General features: G+C 40.3%; 1 protein-coding gene across 2 annotated transcripts; it reads right to left on the bottom strand.

Moving 5' to 3' along the window:
- Window positions 1-42: 42 nt before the first annotated feature.
- Window positions 43-14510, bottom strand: srpk1a (SRSF protein kinase 1a). 2 transcript variants are annotated; one of them, XM_049580622.1, is made up of 16 exons: window positions 14389-14510; window positions 13687-13741; window positions 10132-10259; window positions 9796-9904; window positions 9559-9646; window positions 8985-9072; window positions 8413-8519; window positions 7921-8086; window positions 7812-7837; window positions 7461-7686; window positions 6942-7310; window positions 6630-6730; window positions 6280-6387; window positions 6035-6104; window positions 1772-1864; window positions 43-1424 (listed from the first exon to the last, which is right to left on the bottom strand). In XM_049580622.1, the coding sequence occupies exons 1-16, from the start codon at window positions 14399-14401 to the stop codon at window positions 1240-1242; spliced, it is 1932 nt and encodes a 643-aa protein (XP_049436579.1). In that variant the 5' UTR covers window positions 14402-14510; the 3' UTR covers window positions 43-1239. The 2 variants fall into 2 exon arrangements, with proteins under 2 accessions (XP_049436579.1, XP_049436578.1); XM_049580621.1 differs by lacking the exon at window positions 1772-1864 and adding an exon at window positions 3774-3866.
- Between the last annotated feature and the right edge of the window lie 2272 nt (window positions 14511-16782).

Consider the following 16782-nt stretch of genomic DNA (forward strand, 5'->3'; position numbering starts at 1 on the left):
ACAAACCTAATAAACCCAGAGAAACAAGCTGGATACAGTCACTTTGTATTGTATGAACATCTGTTTTTATTGTATGGTGTGTTGTACAGTTTTGTAAGTTGACAGCTTACAGTACATCTATGCTCTTGAATCTGACACTGATGTAAATTGTTGTTTCGACCTAGGCTCAATAGATACATAGGTTACTCTGATATGATCAATTTGGGACACCATTACATAACATCGGATCTCACCATTTCTATGGTAAAAACAGTGACATTATTGAACAGTTGGCCATACACACAACGGAGCGCGAACACATCTTCCATACGCTTTATTAAAACACAGCTACCCAGCTAAATAAGTTTAGCTAAGATATAAGATCTGTTAAAAACTGTACATAACTGTAATATACATAAAGGCAAACTCTTTGGTACAGATATATACAGTTTATTTTCACTTTTTTTTCCTTTAAATTGGGCTTCTTAACATGTCCTTTTGTTGAAACCTTTAGAACACTATATTCCTGAATTGTAATAGTTGTATGAGAATACCAGCCTCCCATGAGAATGAAAGATCTCATTTATTATAATTAACTAACCACACTAAGTACCAGGTGACAACGGATTTGTTATGGCTAAATAATATGACCTACGTTATCAGACAGTGGAAACTCTGTCTGGAAAAATGCTGTGAACATTACCACAGTCAGTGTAAATGTCAGCCCAGTGTGCAACTTTCTAAGCCTACTTTACAAATACAAAATGTATACCTTACATGTGTAATAGAAGATAAAATAATTCTTAAAAAAAACAACACAGCACTAATGAAAATGCACGAGAAAAGAAGTGATAGCGAATCCTTTTTAAAGGGGACAAAAATGACCAAGAAAGGCTACATATCCTTGATTTGTTTGGGTTTTAGTGCAGGAGTGTAACAAACAAGGATGAGTCACTAGCAGTACAATAACAGGTTTGCTTAGTTGGGTGGGTGAACGGAGCACAGCAGGTTGGAGCCAACATGACCACAAAGTAATATAATCCACTGGATTCCTGACGTCGTCACACCAAGAGGAGAACCAACAAACACAAAGCAAACATACACAGAAGCATTAGTTCAATAACAAGAACATAAGAAATCCAAAACAAAAAAATAAAGAGAAATAAATATTCATCTGATATGCCCAAACTGGAAAGTGATCTGTTGCAGTCTCTGGAGAGAGTGAGAGGGAGAGGGAGGTGCAATGGCTGGAGGTCTCCACTAGAGGGTGAGCCAGGGGTGACGCAAGCACTCCGCGGCTGTGGCTCTCTTCTCCGGGATCAGCTCCAGCATGGGAAGCAGGAAGTCAGTAAAGCACTCGGCTTCTTCACGGGGCCACTCGTACTTGTCAATCAGCACCTCCAGCAGGCCCCACGGCTTCAGCTTGGTGATGTGTTTCAAATCCCCTGCAGACGGACAGACAGCGCAGCATCAGAGAGCAGTGCAGGAACATACCACAGTTCCCCACATGTAAATTTACCATGAGCTAGTTTAGTCTGTGAAAACATATTCAAATATCTAGATATAACATACATTAAATATTTGAGTTTATTAACTGTTTTCCAGGACAGGCATTTCTTTTAAACAGTAATATCTAATGACGGGAATGTTTTAACAATTAAAGTTCAGGTAAAAAAACATTTTAAAAACTTTACACAACAGATGTGTGAAAATATAAGTAGCTCTAAGCAATGATCTTAACGACAGGCAGAAAGCCGTCTCTCATCTTGACACTGATGTGTCTTTGTTTTACCTTTCTTGGTGAAAAAATCCTTGGAATATTTGCCGCTCATAATGAGTTTGCGTGGGACACTCCCCAGCAGCTCAATGATCAGCGCTATATGGTCTACACGGCAGCCGATTTCCAAGAGGAGAGGGACAAGACAGACAAGACAGACAACACATTCGTCAGACAGTGTCCCAGTCACAGGCCCACTCTGGGTGTGTGGGTGGAGGGCTGAGGAAGGACAGGCTGACAGCACACATACATATACGGGCCAGATTGTTGCAGAGGCTTGGGTGCGCAGACCTACAGTTAGAAATCACGTCATCAAACCTAGCCACCAGACATTACAAGTGCTCTAAGGTTCTTAAACTGTTTCCAGCTCCGCTCTAGCTACAACTAGGAGGGAATAATACTCTTTCTCACCCTAATCAGCCTTTAACTGATAAGCCTTTCCTTCAGTCTCAAAGCAAACACCTTCACTTACTCATACTAAGTTGGAAGTGTTTTTATCATATACACCTGTTAATACCTGCTGAAGCATCATCCTCATTTTAAAGTAGTAACGCAGAGGTCTCGATATTTTTCTCAAACTTCAAACACTTCACCATATCAACAAATAACGTAAGACATCAGCAGTGTTGGGGTCCTTACTCAAAGAATATATTACACATCACTCCTTACTTTTTTAAAAAGTAATGCATTATTTTACTCTTTTTTACTCCCTGAAAGAAGTAATTTATTTCACTTCTTGTTACATTAATTTTGCAATACTCCGCAACACTGCCTGAAATGTACTGTCATGTTATCACCAATTTAATCTATAGTATTGAACCTTACATGTGCCCGCATATCAGCACAAATCCCCATCTTGCCTTAAAATAAAAGTACATCTATAAATTAAATACGAGACTAGCCTTCCTGACATCATTAGATATTGATGACAGATTTAAGAGGAGAAAAAAACATCTTTAAATGGCACATAAACTGCATTTAACTGGCCAAACAAACTCACTTGAGTCGTTCACTCACCAAACCATGGCTTCTTAGTAGACTAGTGCAGCTTATTTGACATGTTTATCACTAAAGCAGCGGTTATACTCAGTGAGAGTCTCTTAAATCGTTTCACAGACAACCTGTTCCTCCTTCAGTCAGTAACAGACTGCCAAGGCTAAAGAGGCTCTCCAGAGGCGCACTAGACTATCCGGCCATTATACAGAAAACTGAAGAACTTACATAACGTAAGTAACAATATAACTGTTTGATTGGTAACTATGATGTGGTTGCTGAATTTAGGAACAGTAGCACATTACATTACTGCATTAGACAAATGTAATAAGATCACAGTAAGGAAATCAGTGCACTGATTCATTACAAAGGTTATCTTATTAAGACTCTGTGCCACAGTGAAGGCAGCAAGGGGTTTCCAGCACAGAGACCAGGATTCAGGTTCAAGCCCCAGAAACAGGCATCTGCCCTACAGAAGTGCTCTTGAACATGTCTGCCAGCTCCACAGGGGCCATCTGGAGCACAAAGGCTCTCAAACTATTTCAGGCTGGAGATCCCTTATGGATGAGGTGTTATTCCCAGACCCCTTCTTAGTTATCACAGTGTTACAAACGCTCATAAAAACTTCTGATGCCATTTTATATTCGGAAACTGATATCATACACACGTCTGTAATTAAAAGAAACACTGCTAGTTAAAAGCAGTTGACTACCCCATGGAGGAAAAAAGTAATGAGAATTTCCCCTACAGGGATCAATACAGTATTGGCAGCCAAGTCATCTGGCTACAACTAAGAAGGTAGTGAGTGTACCTCTGCCAGGCAATCTTTGGCACAACTACTGACACTTACATCAATGTCTGATGGCACTGTTCAAAGTAAGATACATTTATTGGGCTGTATTCATTATTTTGCCCACTGGCCTGCACACACCAACAACTTTGGTAGAACTGAATGTGCTGACTCTCCCCCTTCACCTCACATCCACCGTTCCCAGAGCGAGCCACAGACAGAGGGGTGGCGTACCTCTCTTGGTGAAGTATTCCTGTGAGTATTTCCCACTCAGAGCATAGTGACGAGGAATTTTACCGAGCAACTCAATCATGAGAGCAAGATGGTCTGGAAATGAGGCACATCCGAGGAGGAGAGACAGAGAGTCAGAGGGTAACAGTTTCGAGGGAGGAGAGGGGATAGGAGAGAGATGGCAAACAGTTATGTCGAACAGTTAGGGCTGGGCGATACGGAGAAAATTAAATATCACGATATTTTTGACAAAATAACTCAATGTCATCCATATATTGCGGTAATATTGTAGGGTTGACTATCATTGTCTTCACAGTTACACAGTGAGATTTATGATAAATAATCACTATTAATGTGGATAAATGGGGTCGTCTCTCACACCACATTCTATTCGCAAATTTAACACTAATGTTTGTAAAATATTTTTCAGATACTTCAAAATCCACATGAACCACTCTTCACATCGCCATGAATTAAATCCACCACACAGCACTTATTTTAAAACGTGTCACTTTTAAATCTGGTTCACCTGTTACTCCTGTTATTAACTTCTTTCAAAACAGCGGCAAAGAACACCGGGAGCAGATACCAGTTGAGTTTTCATTCAAACAATTATGAGGAGTGTGTTAACTGCGTGCCAAATTATTCAGAGCACACAAGGCCAAAGTGCCTCATAAATCACCACAACTGGTGGCATGTAGCATTCAAAGGCTTCTTCTTTCTTTCTTTCTTTCTTTCTTTTTTTTTTAAAACAGATTCCATTGCAGTGCTCACACCACATAAAAAGCATCACTGGGGCACATTATATCACTCCCAGCAAACTTCACTGACAACATGGTGGCAAAACAACATCACAATCTGCTTTAACCGAAAGCTCTCTGGTCTAGCTCAGCTTTAAACACAAAACACTGAATTTGTCACTCAGCACGTACGCGTGTTGATTACGACTGAGCCTGTTTGTAACCAGTCCCGACAACGTCATCTTCACTTCAGCTTTTCAACTGACTGCGCCACTGTAGTTCATGGCAGTGCATCGCTGCATGACTGAAAATAGGGGAAACACTAGACTGGATATTGCGCATTATTGAAATATACTTTACAATAGTTTTTGGCCTGGCGGGGGCTCCCGTTGGCCTGGCAGAGCACCAAGCCGTACAATTGTCAGGGAAACGCTCACTGTTCTCTCACATCACAGTATCGATGTAGGATCAATATCTTGCCCAGCCCTAGTATCAATGTATTAGGAACAATGGATGATGACAGCCTACAGCGTATGACAAAAAAGCACATCTATAGGACGTCTATATTATTTACATCAAAAGCTACACACATTTAAACACATATAGGCCATTCACTTTCATATAACAAAACAAATGAAATGGAACCACACTGAAAATGAGGCTTAAAGCACAGCCAAAGGCATACGCACTAAAGCGTGTATGGCAGATATTGATACATGATGAGTGATTAGTAAAAAAACAACAGAACAAGCTGTAGAATCATATTAAGCAACAGCATCATGAGTTCATGCAATGTAGGTGTGAGGAAGCCGATTCACAGCTGCGGGGCATGTGCTAATAAAACGAATCTTAGCACATACCTGACATGCTGCAGCAAAATCATGTCAGTACAGAAACCTCAAGCTAAGCAGCGAGCCAACATTAACATAAAGAAAGCATAAGGATGAGAACAATGACACGTGACCGAGAGTGAGTGAGGAGGTGAAGATGAGTGAGGAAATGAGAGATGGCCCCCTCTCCAGTGCAGTCACAGTGTGGTTTGAGGTGTTAGAGAGGAAATAAACACAGGAATGCTGGTACTCATCATCACATGATTCACACCTTAATTTCCTCTGAATTTGACACCATTTGAAATCACTGTAATGGAGTACCCCGTTTAAGTGTTAGCACAGTGGGAAATTAAAGAAAGTGCACAGGAGCTTATTATGAAAACTGAAAAATTTGGAGCGAAGGACACAACTTGCCATGCTTACTGTGAAACTCTTATTTGATGTGTGAATATTTTAAATAATTCATAATAGCAATACAACTCCAATAAGTGCAAATTTCATACAAAAAAAAACATCATGAAGCTTTTCACAGCAGCAGTAAGTGTTTAAAATTACCACCACTGCTAAAAGCCTCTTACCAGTAAAGCATACATTTCAAAAATACTGCTAAATATAGCACCAAGAAGGATTAATGCTGCGCAGTTATAACTGGATAAATCAGAGAATAGGCAGGAAGAGGAAGTCCCAGCAATACCTTCATCCCTGGAATAATCTTCCCCAGAATGTGGTTCAAACAAGTAGTCCCCTGTGGCGAGCTCAAAGGCCTGAGGAGACAACACAATCATCATAAACAAAGGAAAAGACACCGTATGAAGGAATATCTTTACTCCCACACACCAGCTGCTACGCTCTCATAACACTTCAAGGTGCATTGGACTGTGATTTTTTTTCTTAGGTTTCGACACAATGCGATAGTTGATTGTCAGTGCAGTTTCTCACCATGCAGGCTGTGCTCCATATATCGGCTGGTGTGCTGTATCCAGCACCAATGAGCACCTCTAAGGACCTGTACTGCCGTGTCTGGATGTCTTCTGTAAAGTGCTTGTGCTGAAAGAGAAAGAGACAGAGGGAAAGAGACAATCAAAATGTGTGGCAGAGCTGAGTCTGAGAAATGAATCTGACCTTATCTGCCATTATATTTCAAAGCTTAGTTCAATGCAACACATTAAACAAAGGGCTGAAAGATTTAAGTATTTCTATTTTGGTAGCTAGATGACACTGCATGTGTCCCTAGCTGGAGGCTTCATCCCTAATCAGGAAATCCCTCAGGTCATTAGCAGGCTACTCACCACCCAGCAGGCGTTTCCCAAGTCTGCAATCTTGACCTTGATCTTGTCTGAATTGACTGGCTCAAGGGGGTTAACTAGCAGGGATCCTGCTGTTAGCTTGCCTATGTGAGAGCAGAGAGACAGAGAGACAGAGAGACAGACGAAAAGATAAGAATGGACTAAACATCTAATAAAAGAAGAGCTTAACGATCAATATTCCAAAGTTCACATGGCTGCGGCTTTATTAAACTTCAAAAGCAGCCCAGCCAGAGCAAACAGCTACTAAAAAAAACTCTTTGCACTTAGTAGATGTACTGATTTTGGCTGACTGACCGTTCAGTCTGTCGTGCCCTCCCTCATCCTCATCCTCCTCCTGCAAAATGCTTTGCTGCAGCTCTCCCTCCTCCCGCCCAGCAGGATGGTGTCTCTCAGTTTTTCCACTACGAGCACCCCTGCCCTCAGTCTCAGTGTCCAGCTCTGTAAGATCCGCAGAGTCCACACCGTTGCACATGAGTTGAACAGGGGACTCCTCATGCTGCTCCTCCTGACTGGCACATTGCTCTGTGGGCTCTGCGTTGCCATTGTGTTGGTCTTCTTCCCTCCACTGGGACTGCCTCTGGTCTGACTCCACATGGCCATTGCAGTTCACCTCCGACAGTCCCTCTGGTCCCACCCTTATGAGATCTGCATCCACACTGCTCTCTGAAAATATCAGGAAAAGGCGGAAGACATTTCTTTACACTCGTGACTCATACCAGGGATTTTATTAGTTTCACAGCTGTGACAGAACTTTAACCAACAGCAATAAAAAATTAAAAAGCAAATATTCCTTCTGTGACGTTGGCTTCTTACCCTCTATCTCCTCGTTAACTATCTCCTGCATAGACACCTGTCTGAGTGGAGCGCAGGCCCGTCCCTTTGGAGACTGCGGGTCCTCATCTTCATCCTCTTCATCCTCTCGTGGCTCTGTGGTCTTCTCCATCTCCTCCAGGTCCAGGATGCACTTTTCCAGCAGCTCCGCCTGACGCTTCTGCTTCTTTTTTAACTTCTTCTTCTTGTTCTTGGACATTTTTACCGTCTGTCAGAAAAAAAGAAAAGAAAAAAAAAAAGAGTTGCACATTTGTGGGACTGCTTTAAATGTGTTGTACTGAGAACATGGGAGGCTGATGTAGTATGCAAAAAGTAAATAATAAAAGGTTGTACCTGTTTTGGAGCAGGCGCTGTGCTTACTGAAAAGAGAATATCAGATGAGTACAACCTGTGACCAAACTGAGCTCATGAATGTAAATATGAACAAGTGTTTGTCTCATACTTGCTGAACCAGAGGGAGGAGGAGCCCCAGCCCTCTGCCACTCCGTGGCTTCAGCTGCGAGCTTCCGTACATAAGGCTCATCAACGCTCATCAGGATATTCTCTGGCTTGATGTCTGTGTGGATGATCTGACACTTTGTGTGCAAGTAGTCCAGGCCTTGGAGTACCTGGAAAATGAATAAATGGGGATTTTAAAGGTTTAACTGTGTATCTGAGCAATCTGAGCAAACTAAAAATAAAGCAATACTCAGTGATGTAAAATCAATTATCCAAGCATACTGTATCAACATTTGTGAATCAGTTACTTTTTACATTATGACAAAAGCTCCTTAGCTGAAAAAAATGCAAGCACAAAATGCTCTGCCCTGACTTGTTTCCACCTGTCACTCCGCCTACAGTTTACCTGGCCCTTTTAACTACTGGAAGCTATAACCAAACCTCCATCAGGAGAAACCAGCATACAAAAGCTGTGACACTGTGGGGCTAATATTACCTGTTTTATGATGCTCTTCACACATGGCAGGGGCAGCCCCTGGTAATTGGACTTTATTATCCACTTTAATAAGTGATGCCCCAACACCTCAAACACCATGCAGACATCTGAAGACAACAACAGTTAAGGTAATGCAAGTAAAGCCACACTGAAAACAATTTCCTAAACATGCTAAGGCTCTATGGTCACCTCACCTACATGACAATTATAAACATTATTGGGTGGGTCACAGAAGTGCAAACACTACAGTGTTGTTAGGGAGTGTCATGTTACAGCTCCAGCTCTCCCTGTGGCATTCAGTAGATCTTACTCAGCCAAAGTGTTGTGATAGGTGGAAGTCTGTTTGGGACACACAAGGTTCCATCTATTATGCCCATCACCTGTTGTTTACATTGTTACTTGCATACTGCTTACACAGCTAAATTTGACACCAGGGGAAGGAATGATCCTCTCCTTGTCAAAGTGTTTTTCTAAGAATTAACAGGCTTTAGTCTTCCCAATAGGAGACAATTAAAGAGATCAAATCTGAATACGATCAGGAAGCATTAACAATATCTGGCTTTAAAGGATACGAGTTCCATTAATACCAGAGATCTTGAAGTCGTCTAACATCTGGACCACCATCTCCCTGTTGGGGTCATTGGTGTCTGAGTTTCTGACCTGGGAACAAAGAAACAGAACAACACAACCACAACATTTAGGCTTTACACCGAACAGTGTTAGACTGGACCAACACAGAGCTGGTATGTCTTTATCTGTAGTCACGGAATACTGCTTGAACATACATGTCTAACATGCTGAATGTTGTTACACAAAACCATGGGGGAAGTCACAGATTATGTAAAGTCTGTAATGGGCTGGGCAATATATTGATATCATGATATGAGACTAGATAGGATCTTAGATTTTGGATATGGTTACATCATGAGTGTTGTCTTTTCCTGATTTTAAAGGCTGTATTGCAGTAGAGTGATGTCATTTTCTGAACTTACCAGACTGTTCTAGCTGTTCTAGTATTTATCTTTACCAACTTTATCATCCCAATGTGTCTGAATTAATGTCATCAGTACATATTTGCATACATTTACTCCACTTCCTGATTTCAACTCACAAAATCTTCTGTGTGCAATTAACTCATCTACTCACGGATCTGAGGAGTTTGATCTCATCCACTGCTGTCTCTGTGTAGTGCTCCGCACTCTTCACCACCTTCATTGCAACAAACCTCTTAACCCTGCAACCACAGAGCAAGCAACGTTTGCTAACAGGAAGCACTGTATAAGGTCGTACCACAACAGTCTCAGAGTCAGCTGCTACTGAATCTGTATCCAACTTCAGGCCTCAAAAACAAAACAGTGCAGTAAGAAAAAGGTTTTCTCGTACTGGATGTCCCAGGCGAGCCACACGGTGGAGAAGTGTCCCCAGCCCAGTTTCCGGATCACATGGTATTTTCCATTGTAAAGATCTCCTACTTTCACATGGTGGTAGCCACCTACAAGAGGAGAAAATACAGGTTGACTAAACAGTTTAGACAGTTTGTCATAAAATACCTTAACTGGGTTGTCTTAGATTAAGATTATAAATTGGCATAACTCAGTTACAAAGGAAGTTTATTTACTGTAAACCACAGCAACGCTTTCATCAAACATTTAAATCTGGTTATTTATAATAACTGGGTCACAGCATGTAGATTAACCTACTGAATAAGACAGGACTCACCTTTGCAGTAGTCATTGGGGTCTTCCTGCTCCTCATCGTCAGAGCCAAGGATCTCCTCAGGTTCCTCGGGTTCCTGTGGCGAGGCTTCTTGCTGGGGATGTTGTCGAGCTCTTGGATTGACTGGCTGCCTGATTGACAAACACATGCACACAAACATCATAGACTTCATAAGGAACAGATGCCCTGACATATTCTTTCCTGTCTGAGAATGGAAGCTTTGTAAGTGTTTATCTATACAGCACTTGCTACCAATTACCTGTCATTCAATTATATGAATGCACTCCTACTGTCTAACAAGGGTAACACAAATGTTCTACATCTTTTACAGAGTTTGTTAACAATAACTGTCATTAGCCTTAACCCCTTTGAATTTAACCACACCTAGATCCTGCTCAATGCATCACAGCTAATTGTTCCCAAGACAAAACAATAGAGCAACAGTTGGCTTTATTCCCACAGGAACACAATGGCAAAGCTGCACTGGCCAGACACCAGACCTTTAAACCTTGGACAGGTTGTTCATTTGCATCACGTCACCTGGAAGTTATGTTGTAATCTACCTTTAAGTGTTTTAGGTTTGACATTATCTGCCCTGACCTAACCAACAGAATGTATTACCACTTTTAATTAAAATGAATGTTGAACACCATTAAGAATAATCCACAATTTGAAGGACTTTGAACTTTAACAGCAGCTCAAACAAATACAGAAGGGCATCCAAAGCCAATCCAAAGCGAAACCAATTTTAATTGCTCTCTATCTGCTAGAAACAAAATACTCACAAACTTATACACAGCAGCTTGCACACTGAAAGAGACTGTAAGCGAGCAAAGGCAACTTGAGTTATAAAAACATCTTTCAGGTGAACCATGCCTGTGAATTGCTGCTGATGATTGATAACTGCATTGGAACTTCTATATTTTATTTATACTGGAGATAAAGAGACGCTGTCAAAATCTCATCAAACTCTTCCTGCCACAACACATCCCCACTGACACTCCTCCTTACACACATATCACACACACAAAATGTGGGAAACACTGAACGAAATCTATGCTGCTACGCAGCTGTCAACACGTGTCTGAATATGAATGGTTTTTACTTATCTCAGTGCAGTCCTATTTTGGGTTAAGTGTGCACTGTGCAACTGTGATACTATAATACACTGCTCAGTCAGGACTTGAGTACTCAGTATTGGTAGATACTGTATTACAAATTAATAGGATCTGGGTAAAAAAAACTGCAGCTGCATTAGAAAAGAAAAAAATAATGCATCATCATAAAAATAAAACATTTGGGTGTAATGCTGTGTCACTGGGGTCCCACAGTTCCAAAGAGCTCAATTATTTTGTCATTATGTCGGGTTGTCAGATGGAAGAGACAAAGTACATGTAGAGCAAGCCATAAAAGACTGAACAAAAATTAAGATATTATAAAAAGAGCATTAGGAAAATGAATAGGTTTTGTAGATTACTACAGGAAAATATCATGTTTTAATGCACTACATGTCAAGAACCCAAAAAAATAAGGCATCTAAGTGTCTGCACATAATTATGACTGACATTTAGCACAAGCAAAATGTCTATTCATATTATTTATTTTTTTTTTTTTATAGTTACCAGTGTTTTGACCATAACTGCAGCTAATAATATATCAATGCAGGCATCAATGAACAACAGGGTGGACTAAGTGTCAATTTTGAATATATAATGCCTTTCTTAAGGGGGTATACCTGCTTTATAACGAGAACGTAACTCCATTTTTAACAAGAATAACCCTGTAATCATTTGAGGTTTGATTAATTTAGTCATACAACTCTTTAAATGAGAAATTAATATATAGCTGTTCTGGCATTTCAACCAGTCATGTTTGACAGCTGCTAATGTGTAGGAAAAATGAAGTGGCTTTACAGCTAAGGATATTTCTAATCACAGAACACCATATTCAGTCATTTTATAAAGTATGAAAATCACATTGGCATTTGAGCACTTTGTGTATCTACATGCTACATCCTATATCTGTGTTTGCCAACAGTTCAGTTCCTAATATTAACTTGAAAGCCAGGCAGCCTGATGTTACTTCCTCCACAGAGCAGATTAAGGCTGCTCATCACCACGGGAGCCAAGAGCGCTGAGATCACATTCAAATAAATTCCCAAACTGGTCTGTAGTGTCTCACAAATGAGCTGCTGGTTTCCACATAATCTGCAACCTACTTATTCATGCCTGACACGCTTATTTGAAGCAGAGAGGTTTTTTAAGGCATGTTTGTGCACCAGAACAAACTGCGGCAATTAATTACTAAATCATTTGAACTGAATTTTGACTTTTAAATGAATGTGAAATGCATTAGCTACTCTTGCATAACGGAGTTTCTTGTAATTAATAACTCATTTGTAGGAAGCAATCAGATTTGGTGATAATTAATCCTCTCATTTCTCATACTCAGTCACAGCTCTTCACTGACAATCAAAGAATGAAGACAGGGTGGCATCAAAGTAATATCATTACTTAAATGTGGAGCCACACGCTCTCCAATTAGCCAGATTTTCATGAAAGGAAAATACATGGCTGCTCTAATTTTGGGTGGGTGCACCTATTTCTTGGTGGTGCTTATTAGTGTGGGTGCGAAGGAAACTTCATGTCTAATATTTGAGTTGTTCTGATGTATATTTTCCCCTGAGAGGCTTAAATTAAACTGATATTCATCCTGACAACTGATTCAGAGCTATAGCTGCTATGTCCGTGATGTCCTTCACTACAAGTGCTACTACTCTTCTGTGCACATGGTGCTCAGCATGCAAGCATCACCGTTGCATGCAACTGTACTGTTTTACGTTCTAATTAGCTTCTTAATATCATATGATGATGAATGTTTCAGCTATGAGGATAACACTATCAGGAGGTGAGTATCTGCAGTAGTGCCGTTTTCAGTGAAATACCATGCTTCGGTGGGCTGATGTGGGCTTCTTCATTCTCTGGTTTTAAATATAGCTCAGGCTGTTATGTAACACTCCGGAGGATGCCACTGATGGCATGATTAGTAAATAGTTAGGTGCACCAAAACAATCAGTATTGGAGATCAACACTTGAGCGGTCTATTTCGAGCCCTAAATGTCACATTATCTTTATGCAGTCATTCATAAACTATTTCTATAGTAGGACATAGTCTTCGGGTGGTTTATTTCAGGCAATGCATACTGCACATTCTATACGGGCAGCGTACAATTTATATCTCATAAAAATAACTGTCCTAATGAATAATGCTAATGCCCTTACTTGAACCTCCATGCAAAAATGGAAAGCTATGGAAACCAACCCAGAGTGCTCTTTTGAGGTATGTTAACCAGGCTTACACTTCCTTATCTTTGGATCATGCAGAGACCAAAATAAAATGCAAGCATGCAGTCAAGGACCTTGTGTTAGTTTCACACCTTAACATCTGGACCATGCACACACAGTGCATGTGTCAAGCTGTAACAATCAACCACCTCTGACTGAAGGGACCAAATGCATGCTTGAGGTTGTCATATACAAAATGAACAGATAAACTCACTTTTTGGTGGTCTTCTTTGCTTTCCCCCTCTTCTTCCTCGCCTGGAGTGCCAGAACTGTCAAAAGAAACCAGTGACCAGTTATCTTGCCATTGTCTGGAAGCCGTTTGTTGTCTACTTGACACTCAAGACAAAAAGGATGACACTGTCCGAGGCAAAGCGTACAACTACCTCATCCTGCCCGGTCATTATGCACTGTTTTATCCCAGATTTATAATTTCCAACATCTAAATCACAATTACGGTGTATCTGTCGGGCTGCCAGTCACCCGGTTTGATACTGGAAGCCGTCTAACGTTAAGTAAAGCTACATCAGTAAGCTACCTACCCAGGTAACCGTTCTTAACCGTGACATTATAGCAATTTTACTCAGGTGGCTAGCTGCTCGGTTAACACAATAGCGGCTGTTTAATGTTGTCGGTGTTAAAGGTATTGGGGGTTACACGGACAGAGCTATAAAGCTAAACGCAGCTACATAATCCTTACATGTCCCACTGAAGCTAAAGCTAATGTCTAGAGAGCTAACGTAGCTCGCTCCAGCTCAACAGTGCGTGACAGACGCGTTCAATTAAACCACCCTCTGAACGCATGCAGCTCGGCTACATTTTACATTTGTGACCGCGGAGGAACATCAACTGCACTGTCAATACACACACGGGCTATCATTGCTCATACAGTGTGCGGCGTGTCGGTGTAAAGATTTACCTTTCCTCTCCATGTTGGCTGGATTCGTAGCTTAGCCGTTAGCTACACCACCAGTGAGCGAATGTTCCACGCATGCGCACTGGGTCGTTTCGCTCAAGGGGGAGCTTCCCCAGTGATGTCTCCACCTGAGCACCAGACCATCTTTCATGGTTTTTACTCCACTGAAGCTGCAGGCAAACACAGAGAGTGAACAGCCTGTTACAAAGAAGTGTCTTATGTGGCAGTACTGATGGCACTGCCAGCTCAATATTTAACCTTTTATTTACTTTCAATGTGAGGCAGTGCTACAGTATATTGCTTAAAGCAGAGGTGTACAAAGTTTTATGAATGGGGGCCAGATTAGATCATGTGAGAATACCTGGGGGGCAGCTGCTTCTATCATTAAATGGGTTATTTAAAATAAATCACAAACAAACGCTTCATTGATGGAGCCATGTCTGCTACCTAGTAAGTAACATCTGCTGTTAGGTAACCATTCCCTTTGCTTGTTTACAAGCAAAAATGTGTAGCCCTGGGAGTTGCTTTATCTTCTATGTTTTTATTCTTGTATGTTGTATATTGGCCTTGTCAAGCACTTTGTTGCCTATGTCCATGAAAAGCACTATATAGATACATTTGACATACTAACATACTTTCTTGCTGACATTATAATAATAATAATAATAATAATAAACTTGATTTATATAGCACCTTTCGTACAAGAAATGCAGCACTAAGTGCTTTACAGTATGGGCAGTATAAGCACTGAGTGCTTCAAATGAAAATACACATATTGGACATAAAACAGACAAGACAATTCAATATAAAATTACATTTAAAACAGTTTAAAACATGGATTAACTGATTCATTAAATCATAGAGTTGTAAAACTGCAAATCATAAAGTCAAGTAAGATTTTAAAAGAGTTGGAGCAGCGTTAAGCGTAAATAGAAAGTAAGTGTAAAGAGTTTCAGACCTGTATCAGGAAAGCCAGAGCTAGCTGAAGACTAAAGTGAACAGATGCATTAGCGTCTTATTGTGTAAACACATTCCTTTTGCCTGTGTAGTTCCTTCTTGATGCATGTCTACAGACTGTATGATAGTCCTGTCATTGTGAGGTGAAGACAAAAAATGCAAAGTGATCATGCTTGATTGACCAATATTGTTTGGTGGGCCACATATAGTGTAGCCGAGGGCCGTTTTAAATTGGTCGGGGGCCACAACTGGCCCCGGGCCGGACTTTGGACATGCCTGCCTTAAAGTGTGTGTACAGTGTCAAATAATCTACTTGATGGAGGGTGAGGTGATGAAATGGTTTATCTGTGGCCTGTGTTAAATTTTAATTCGAATAACAAACCAAATGTCTTACGGTTCTTCAGAAAAAAAAAAATCCACTTTAGAGACTGAAACTGACAGTGGTGTGCAAAAAGATGCCCCACACTACCACTGCCAGCAGTATTAACATTTGCAGGGTCATACTTGGGGTCCAAAATATAACCTAAGACAGCTGTTATTAATATTCTAAATGATCTAATCTTATTTTTCTGACATAAATTAAAAGAAGTGTCTAGAATAGGTTTAAAATATGCAAAGATGACCCCAAAAGTTGAGTGCTAGATACACCAAAGGAAATGGTGGGTCAGAAATCTACACTGACCTTGGCAAATCACCTGAAAACTGTAAGTAACAGCTTAGCCAGTTCGCAAAGTATTCTTTTTTTAGCTTCAGTGTCTATGCACTATTTTCAAATTACCATTAAACCAAAACTTTGGCTTTTCTGCACTGGAATATCTGGTTATTTTTTGGAAAACGTGTCCAAACATTATGTCTGTGTTAAGTTGATTTCACCCCACCACAAAATATGCATTGGGATGAAGCAATATACCAACACTGACAATAACCATTATAAAAGTTATATATTGACATCATGTTAATGATACACAAGTAATCCAGTCCATCTTAATTCATTATGCTTTCTTCACATTATCACTTTGTCTCCTTCCCTGAACAACATCTGGTTGCCTTTTCACTGTCCTGAAAGTGCAATTACTCTTTATTTATGATTTTGCAGTTCTGGTTACAGACACTCTCCACATCTTTACACTTGTATTTTGAGTACAATTCGCTTGCCAAAAAGAGAGAAAAAAAAACACACACAATAAATAAAGTTAAGGATGAATGTGACTGATAATATCTTTTTTTTCAATTTTCCACAAATATCTTGATATTGTCATCATGAACTCTTTTGGCCATGATAATCATGTACTGAAAATCTGATATTGTGCCAGTCCTAACATGCACTCAGTAAATGTAATGACATATCATGTATTTCCAAAATGCAAAATCACTATGCAGGTCATTGTCCTCTTGGTAAAATCATCCACATCAATTAATTTAATAATTATCAAGTGAAAT

The sequence above is a fragment of the Epinephelus fuscoguttatus genome, linkage group LG7 (assembly GCF_011397635.1).
Source record: "Epinephelus fuscoguttatus linkage group LG7, E.fuscoguttatus.final_Chr_v1".
In the NCBI taxonomy this organism is placed as follows: domain Eukaryota; kingdom Metazoa; phylum Chordata; class Actinopteri; order Perciformes; family Serranidae; genus Epinephelus; species Epinephelus fuscoguttatus.